Source organism: Elephantulus edwardii, unplaced genomic scaffold (genome assembly GCF_000299155.1).
Source record: "Elephantulus edwardii isolate Elephantulus edwardi_28Jun2011 unplaced genomic scaffold, EleEdw1.0 scaffold00137, whole genome shotgun sequence".
NCBI lineage: Eukaryota > Metazoa > Chordata > Mammalia > Macroscelidea > Macroscelididae > Elephantulus > Elephantulus edwardii.
The window spans coordinates 2,695,639-2,705,747 of NW_006399887.1; the positions used below are offsets into that span (position 1 = coordinate 2,695,639).

The 10,109-nt window shown below is 37.4% G+C and overlaps 1 protein-coding gene across 1 annotated transcript in view; it reads left to right on the forward strand.

Annotated features, from left to right (window-relative positions):
- Positions 1-10,109, forward strand: part of FRYL (FRY-like) — a 174,800-nt gene that overhangs the window by 7,638 nt on the left and 157,053 nt on the right. The window contains exons 3-4 of the mRNA XM_006894156.1: positions 2,923-3,062; positions 4,215-4,311. Of these exons, the coding sequence (XP_006894218.1) occupies positions 2,923-3,062; positions 4,215-4,311 (237 nt within the window). The remainder of the gene's footprint in view (positions 1-2,922; positions 3,063-4,214; positions 4,312-10,109) is intronic.

A 10,109-nucleotide genomic window follows, 5' to 3' on the forward strand; every position in this document is an offset into this window, starting at 1 on the left:
TTTACCATTTTAGAACTTCTGCTTTAGACTATTACTGTCTTCACTGTGCCCTTTGAAATTTTTCCTCAGTTTCTAATTATATACCTCAGTCTTCCCTTGAGAGCCAGCCATAATAATTTTTACATAATAATATTTTATCTTAGAACTTTTCCCCCTATTAACTCTGTCAGAATCAGTATATAGAATACTAATATATAAAAATCAGTGTTGATGCTTTTCTACTACTAACAATTCTTTCCTCTCATCATGATTAAAAATGTTAGACCAAATGTTATTTTATGTTAGTATTGACCAAGATTTAGGACAACTAAATATTACTTTGCCAAAACCAATAACCCATAGTTGCTTTCTTTTGTCATCCCGTATTCTTTTACTGCTGTCCTCAACTAATAGAAGATAATGTTCATGTGGCTCTAATTGAGTAGACAAAGAGGATTGATTAGAGTCCTCTGGTGTTGACTTTACCAAAATAACTGTTCTGCATTTCACTACACTTTTTCTGAAACAAGATCACCAAGAGTGGGGCTCTACCACTTATAATTTACTGCAAATCCTTAGGTGATCCTGATGCTTATGCTAGTAATTAGTCACTGATCTTCAGGAAAACCATACACGAGAAGGGTCTCTCCTGGAGAGAGGGAAACCAGCTTTCTTGGAGGCTAGGATTTTGAAGCTCTGCCTCACATACTTTGGGCATGTGGCCAGGAGAGACCAGTCTTTGGAGAGGGACATCATGCTTGGAAGTATGGAAGGACAGTGCAAGAGAGGAGGACCCTGGATGAGATGGATTGACCCAGTGACTGGGAGAATAAGGGTAGATTTGTCGGAGACAGTGAAATTGGCTCAAGATAAAGAAGAGTTCAGTGCTGTTGTACTTAAGGTCACTGAGTCAAAAGCAACTTAATGACACATAGAACAAGTTCTCTGTTACAAAAATTCTGCGAGATTTTGATCTGACAGTTGTATAGTCGACTATGTCAGAGATGACTGTCCCATTCATCATCAAAAAGAATATTTCAAGATGTATACTGAAATAATAAAACTGTCAGTGATAGGATATCTATTTGCTTATAAAATAGACCATTTAACTATTATTCAAATTTGTACATCAACCACTAATGTAAAAAATGATAAAATGAAAGATTTTTACCAGTGTGAGCTGAAAGTGATCAGAAATTCAGTCAAGATGCAATGATAATTACTGGTGATTAGAATATGGATGTTGGAAAAAAAATAGTTGGAAAATACGGTTTCCAATTTGAAACAAAGTTGGAGTTTTCAGCTTATTATTTGCAAGATGAATAACTTGTTCATTGCAAATAGCTATTTAAGCAACATAAACAGTGGCTGTACCTTTGGACTTTGCCAGATAACTGTACAGAAATCAAATCAACTACATCTGTGGGGAAAAAAGGTGATGGAGTAGTTCATTACCATCAATCAAAACAATGCCAGGAGCCATCTGGGGAACAGGCCTCCATTTGCTTATGTATCAGTTCATATTGAAGCTGTAAAAAAGAAAAAGAGGAACTAAGTCCATGCATGCCAACGTGTGACCTTGAGTATATCTCATCATCTTAGTAATGGATTAGACTTACTGCACACTAATGACCAGCAGTCAGTTGAGTAGTGGGTTGACGGAAAATATTTTGTAAATGAAGGTAGCAAAAGATCATTGAAAATACAGGAAAGAAAAAAACAACAACAACCCCGAAGTGGAAGTAAGAGACACTGAAACTTAACAGACTAATGGAAATAGTCAGTTGAGGAAATGATGATATAAAAGAGCCAAACAGATTTCAAAGGACGGTTTCAGGATACAAAGTCAAGTAGTGTAATGAAATTTCCAAAGACCTGAAGTTAGAGAATAGAAAGGAGGAAAATTATGAGGATGACAGAGAACTTGATGTTGTTGTTCTGTTGTGCTTAGCATTGCTGTGAGTTTGAACCAAAGCTTCCACTCTTAACAAAAATGGAAACAACTCCTATAGGCATATAGCGGAAAGAATCCTTCAAACCCTCTGCTCCCGTAGTTTTTCTGTTAATAAAAGCAAAGTGCTGCATGTTTCAGTGTACACTAGTTATTAAAATAGTAATTAGCAGTGGGTTGGATCACACAAGCAGAAATTCTTGTGACGGGCCAGGTGTTTCCTTGGAGTCCTCAACATAAAGGATGATTATGCAGGTTGCTGACAAGTGACTCTTACCACCTCAGAAGACAAATATGTTCATTCATGAAGTGAATCTGTAATACTCACCTTGAATTCAGATAGTCTCACCAGTGTCTCCAAATGAGTCACAATTTATTCCTTCCTCTTATCATGACGCTGTCCACTTTTTATTGTCTAAGCTCTAACGCACTTATTTGCATCAAATTTCTTAATTTCTTGCATGTTAATTTGTGGAAATGAGAAGTAGTTAAAATTCTGTCTTCACTCTGTGTCAAAACAGTGCAGAGTAAATTGGAGATTTCCCTATCGTGTTAACATAATGTACTCTTCCCTGTTTCTGCAGCTCTTCATCCATTGTAGTGGAAACATTTTTGAGATTCTTTTGTTCACAGGAGAATGGATTAGATGGCAGGGTCAGGAAGTAGACAGGATTTTTTTCCATATTATGCATAGTAGCTTTCCTGGAATCTTCTTCAGTGGGTTTAATGAGGGATGCTGTTGATGAGCATGTTGGTGAAACTGGACTGGTTTATGAAGCCAGGAGAATGATTTGGAGCCACTGAGTTAAACAGAAAAGATTTTATAAAGTTTAATAGTGGATGAAATTTAGCTGACTGTACTCTATTACTTATCTAAATCCCTGACACTTAAAAATTGCACTTATATTTCAGTTACTAATAGATTTCCAAGAATTAGGAGCATGGTGTTGTATTTTATTCTCCTGTGATGTTTGATGTTCATTTGTTTTCAGGTGATAAGCTCTATGAGCTCAGTAGCAGAGCACTGTCTCCCCTCCTTGCTTCGCACCTTGTTTGATTGGTATAGACGCCAGAATGGAACTGAAGATGAATCTTACGAGTATAGACCTCGTTCCAGCACAAAATCTAAGGGGTATGTGATGTATTTTTCCACTGTTCTGCCTGGAATCTAACCCTTTTGAGTAAAAGGTGTCATAGAGGGCCATGGAGTTACCAGTTAGGATGCATTTTGTTTTTCTATGAAAAAAATTATTGTGTTTGTTATGAAGGTACTTGTGAGGTCTGTCATTCAAAGAAAGGTACCACTTAGTAGCTGCAGCTCTAACAATATTCATCAGTGGGACTGTTTTGTTGTTGTTATGTGTCATTGAGTCAGAACCAAAACACTGATGCTCCAGTGAGTTTTCAGAGGTGGTAAATCCCAAGGGAAAGATAGGCATCTTCTTTGGAGCAGTTGGTAGATTTGAGCATTGTACCTTTGGGTTGGCAGTACACGATCTTACCACTAGACCACCAGAGGGACTAATCGGGGACTGAAACTGATTTCAGGAGCATCATTTCAGTAGTCCAGTCAGAAGCCTTCTCGTTATCAAAGAAGTTGAGGAAATACTCAAAGATCAATATTGTGAAGAAAAGCCAGTGTTGGGATATAGTTTGATTGCCAAAATTCTTATTTGTAATATCATAATACTTTTCTTGTTTGTCACAAGAGCCTGTCTTCTCCTTTTTGACATTTCTCAGGGAGCTGATGGCCTTACTTCACATAAAACTTCTGGAATAGATGTTTTATAGAAAAAACACATCTATTTGTATACTTTGCATAAAATATTTAGTTGTGTTCCGTGATGGTACTATAGTTTAATATTGGCTTTCAGTAGATGCCACTTGTGATGCTTTCACTTAAGTTTGTAAAAAGCCCACCCGGTGATGTATTTTCGTTTAGAAGAATGAATGTTTTTTGTTGCAATTCTTAATAATAATAAATACTAATCATCTAAGGAATAGTGATAGGCTTTGAAAAGAAGTTTAGAATCTCTCTTCCTCATAAGCAGTCCTTTCAGATAAGGTTTACTTTCTGACAGATATATTAGTGGACTGTGCAGCTGAACAGCCAACTCATGAAAAGAGAAAGAACATGAGAACGTGTAGACTGCACACACGGAATCTGTTATTATTTGTCCTAACAAGCAAGTAGCACACTAAAGAAGGCAGTAAGAAATATAGACAGCTACAAGTTAAAAATTTACAGTCTTAATGCAATCCTAATTTTGGATTCTTGTTTCAGGGATGAACAGCAACGAGAAAGAGATTATCTTCTTGAGAGGAGGGATTTAGCAGTAGATTTCATTTTTTGTTTAGTTTTAGTTGAAGTTCTAAAGCAGGTAAGCTCCTTTTATTTCTTTAAAGTCTCTGTTTCTTGTGCTTTGTTTATTTAGCTTCCATGTTTCAGTCAGTGTGTTGAGGATGTGACGTCTACAATTCTGGCCCACGCAATTCAAATCACTGTGATTTAACTACACTACTTTCTGAGCCTTTACCTTTCATGCCCTGCTCCTATCTCCCTATTCATTTTGCCTTTGTATGCCATCCAAGATAGGAAATGTTGTTAGCTAAAAAGGAGCTGAGTGGAAATTGCCTTAAATATTGCTTTTGGCTGCAAATATATTCTGCCTCTCAGTCACCTACTCCAGTTACTTTTTACTTCCATTTCCAAAGAATTTTTCTACCGCGGCTCTCAAGCTGGCATGCCAACCTGTCATAATTGTACTGTTATGAGAAATGGGAATGATTTGACACAGGTTGGATTGAATTGTCAAGTGTAAAAGGTTTCTGGCAAGGGAAAATGTTCATTCATTTAAGGGGTATTTGAATGCCTGCCGTGCTCTGGGATTGTTCTGGGTGCTGCATTTATGTGCTCAAATTTGAATGGGACACAAAGTAAAGATGGGAGTAATATTAGATGTTACCATATACTTTACTTCCAAAATCCCCTCTCTGTGTGTGTAAACACACACACACACACACACACACACACACACACACACACAACTGTACTGATGTTGAATCCTTTACAAACATCTTTCTAAAATTTATAATCTTTTAGAAGAAGGCCCCGAAGTATCACAATTGGTTGTGCTATCCTGCTAACCTAAAGCTTAGGGGTTCAAACCCACTCAGGAGTACCACAGAGGAAAAGGCCTGGTGATGTGCTTCCATGGAGATTTCAGCCAGATTACATATGGGGAGTTACACTCTGTACCTGTGTAGGCACCATGAGTCAAAATCCACTCAGCAACTAATGCCATCAACAGTATAGATAATATTCAAGAATAACCCATTTATTTCCAGCTACACACAATGACTTTGAAAAAAGTTAACTGAAAACCAAATTCATTGTCAACAAGTTGATTCAGCCCATAATGGTCCACTCTGTAGGACAGAGTAGAACTACCCGTAGGATTTCCAAGCTCGCAATCTTTATGGGCGTACTGTCCCATCTTTCTCCTGCAGAGCAGCTGGTGAGCTCAAATCACCACTTTTGTGGGTCCCAGCCAAATGCTTAACCACTGTGCTGTCAAGGCTCCTTGGAAAAAAGTTAGATAACCTGAAAACAAACAAGCAAACATATTCTGCATATACTTTATATAATGAATTTTTGATATAAAAGTGCAATGTATCATATAACCAGTAGAAAATATGTGATAGGTAAAATTTAGTTTCTGTAGGGTGAAGAGAAAAATGGGAAATTAATGCATGGATAATGAGCATTTTATTAGAACAAGTGAAGGGAGGGTCAGTCTGAAATGAATGGATCCTCAGACTTCGTGTGTATTGTAATTAGCGTTCTGGAACAGGGTACAGCACAGGATGTCCAGCTGATGGGGTGAGGGAGTGAAGGAAAGATTCATATATACAGATAATAACCAGGGACAGGAGAGCAGAGATAAGGAATGGATAAGGAGGGTGAAAGGAAAAGGATTTTTGTATCAACATTGAGGATTTTGATAAAACATTCTAATAAATGACAACGATCAATTGTATTTAATGTTATTAAACAGAATTTAAATGAGTGATTGAATACAAAGCAACAAAAAACCTTTGTTTTCTAGTTTTTTTGCATCATTACATAAAAATAATTATGTGAGCATTTGTACTTCTATTTTTCCTGTACACATAAAACTACAATTACTTGATTTTCTGAAATTGGTGAATAAAAATAAGTAGGTAAAATAAGCAAGTGAGTTAATCAAAGGTAAACTTACTTTAATTAATTTTTGACTTTCATAAAGTCTTAATAGCTGTAGGAAGGAAATTTCCTCTGGGAATTGTATTAGCAGGCCAAATTCAATGTTTCTCCTTTCATGTCTTAACTAGGATCCTAAGACCCAAAGACTGGACTAGTGACTCACAGAAAGAGCTGAGGGCCATTCATGGACCTTGACGAGGGTTCATTGTGGTTGATCACTTGTGTGTGTTCTTCTTTGCTTAACTGAATAGGTCAGGGCATCCTTTTTTTCCCAGCAGAAGAAATTGCAGATTCTGACACTGACCTCCAAGGCCATCAGTGATCTGTCTAGTCTATTGACGTTACTTGGGGCGTTACCCATAACATTTTTCTCTTACAAGTCTCTCATCTCCTCAGTGAAGTGCCCCTGCCTACAGAGGCTTCATAACTGTAGCACACAGAATCGAGAGGCTTTCCATTCTCTTCCTTCTCCTCCATTTTTCAGTGATCTGTAAACTTTGGAAATCTTTTCTAGTAGGACCATTTTCCAAGGCCATTGCACAAAATTCTTTCAGGCCAGTGGATCACATTGAGCAGAAAAGAAATACACTGACTCTGACAGCTAGTCTTTTGTTTCTAGTTTTGTAACCACATACTTATCCTTCCTCGTCTTTTAACTTGATTCTCATCTCTTGGTTTATATGTGTGTATACCACCTGTCCATCATAAATTATATAAAGAGTAACATTATATTTTTTTTATTATATGATGTTATATGCCATCTATTTTTTTAAAAGTAAAAGATGTAACGCTTTTAATTTCTCGAAGCTGATGTAACTACAGAGAATGTGGTAAAAATAGTTTCCTGAAAAAATGACAAACTAACTTGCTTTTCTTCTGTGTCAGAATAACATAATGTCTAGGAGATCTGAGAGGAGTAATTATTGTCATAAATCTTGACTCTAATAGGATGTCTACTTTTGTGTCATATAATACAGTCTCATTAAAATTGGTTTGAGATTTATATGAATGAGATGAATAGTCTCCAGGTACTGAAATACTAAGACATGGCTAAGTCTTGGGGTTGCTTGGTGACATTGAGTCTACTACCATTTATAGTGACTATGTACAAAAGAACAAAACGCCGTCCAGATTTACTGCATCCGCTCACAGTCGCTGCTGTACATTTGCCCACCTTTGCAGACACTATGTTGGTCTGTCACACAGAGGGTCTTCATCTTTTCCACTGACCTTTCCTTTACCAAGCATGTTGTTTTCTCCTGACCAAGTACCCAAAGGATGTGAGACCGTATCTTGGCATCCTCGCATCTGAGGAGCATTCCAGTATCAGTTCTCGCAAGACAGATTTCTTTGTCCTTTTAGCAGTTCATGTTCTGTTCAGTTCTATTTGTTCTTTTGGCAGTCCGGGGGATACTTTATCTTTTATCAACACCACAGTTCTGAGACATCAATTTTTCTCCTTTGTCTAATTTCTTATTCATTGATTAAATCTTGAGAAGACATAGATATTCCTCGTGGATTAGTCCTTCACCTCATATATTACAAACTATTTTTGTTCTTTGAATCATTTGTTATGTATTCCATAATATATGCATGGTGGTGGTGGTAGTTGCCCATGAGTTGCTTTCAGCTCATGTTTGGAGCTCCTCATAATGCACAAAAGACCTTTCTAGCATTTGTAGCAGCTGATCATGGTAATGAACTTGGAGAGGGGCACAGCTGATGTGCTCGTCCCTGCTGTACCACTTACTTGCTGTGTAACTTTGGGCAAGTTATTCTTCACTGACTCTGTCCCCTTGCTGTTGAATTGGAATGGTAATGGTATCGGTTTTATACGGTCATGAGGATTAAATCGGGTAATGGTTGGTGTATGAGAAGTGCCAGTAAGTGCTATTTGTCATTTCCGTAATACTGATGAGGACAGTGGTCTTCATTGTATTGGCTTCCTGAAGATTATTAAGCAAGTTCGTATTTCTACTCAAACTTTTCTATCTTTATGAGTAAAATATTCTTTTCATTTGTAAAAATTGATACAATTTGTAGAAGTGATACAAAATTACATATAATTAAAATGTTAATGCTGTAAGCACAAAAAGTTAGACAAAGAATTGAATTAAAATAAGTATGTTCAAATTAAATCATATAAATTTATCATGGGAAGAAAATTAATTTAAGGCACTTTATTTTTTAAATAAAGAATTTTTTTTAAAGTCAGGAGGACAATTCTGGAATGATGGGCACCTGTAAATTAGGACTACTTGGTACTTACTACCAAAGAGCTGTGTGGCTTTACAACTCATGATAAAAGTTAAATAGCAGTGTGTTGTTACTGTTTTAATGTGTCCTTAAAGTCCGAACCGACTCATAGCTGACCCTCCAGTGGGTTTTCAGAGACTATAAATCGCAAGAGAAGGTATTGCCCATCTTTCTCTTGAGGAACAGCTGGTGGATTTGAACCACGTGCTTCTGAGTTGGCAGTACAACTTCTTACCGCAAAGCCACTGGAGTTTCCTTATTGAATCTTAGTCACACATTTATGCTTCCAAAGAAGTACAGTGGGAAACCTCTATCTAGTTTGGGAGCCACTTTAAATTCTTGGCCTTTAAAATCCTGGTCTTTATCAAGACCAGTGTGGTGAGTTTCAGGAAATAAAGTCTTTTCTGTCTGTCAGGTAGACTCTTGCCCTTTTCAAATTTTAACACAGGCTTGAAGCGTCATGACGGAGGTTATTTGGAATTTTGCTGAGCAGTGAGCTTACTCTTTCCTTTGTGTTGATGAATGAGGCTAATGGATGAGGCTTACTGACTCCCTGCTATTCATAGCTTTGCTGTTCTAGGGGAATCAGGGATTTAAGAAGAGTTGAAATAGAAATGTTGCATTGTAGAAAGATTTATTCTTCAGTTACATTTTCTAGAGGTGGTACTTTTTCTTCCCAAAAATTAAAAATGAGATCTGTTTCGTCTTTCACATTTATTGATTTCTGTCTGTTTTCTCTGGCAGTAACATGATGCAAGAAAAATTTTTCGTTTATCATTTCTTGCATTTGCTAAATGTGTTTTTGTATACCAGAAGCTAGGGATGCAATATCTTCTTTATCTTCTTGATAATTAAAATAGGAGATGTGTGTGTGTGTGTATGAGAGAGATGCTATTAATAATGTGTATAAAATTCCCACTTAGAATCTGGAAACAACCAATAAAACCCATTGTCAGGGAGTCAATTCCAGCTCATAAGGAACATATAGCACAAAGTGGGAGATGCTCCAGAGGTTTTCCAAGGGTATCAGTTTTATGATGGTGCATAACCTCGTCTTTCTGGCTCGTAGGTTTGAACTACTGATCTTTAACTTCTCAGTAGAGAACTTTACCACCAGTCCTTGAACCTAGTATACAGACATGTAAAAAGTGCTCATGGTCATAATAAAGCAATAGCATTTTTTGCATTTCAATAAAACTGAGACTCACTTCCAACAAGTCCTTTGTGACTCTTACCCCTGCATCAGGTTTCTGAGGCTGTAAAGCATAGTGAGAGGAGATGGCCCCTCTTTCTTTCTGGGGGTGGACTGAAAACACCAGATGTGCAGCCTTGGGGTTGGCACCATAATTCACTAGAGTCTGCGACCAGATTTGAAAGGTCAGCTGTGAGTTGGTTCAGACAGGTTGGCAGGGTGAGGGAGGCCTTATGGTGTGGTTAAATTACTGAAAAATTAAGTCAGTAAAATGAATTGCTGCATTGTTTGAAAGTTAAGGAAATGTCTGGAGCCTCCCTGCTTGATTAGCCCCATGCAAGCAGCCAGGCTGCTTAATACAAGGAACTCTGAATTCTGGTTGTGACCTGCTTTTTGTGTTGGACTGCTAACTGAAAGGTCTCAGTTCAAATCCACCAGCTGCTCCACGGACAGTCTCATTCATTGTTGTGTTTTTCTCCCTGCGC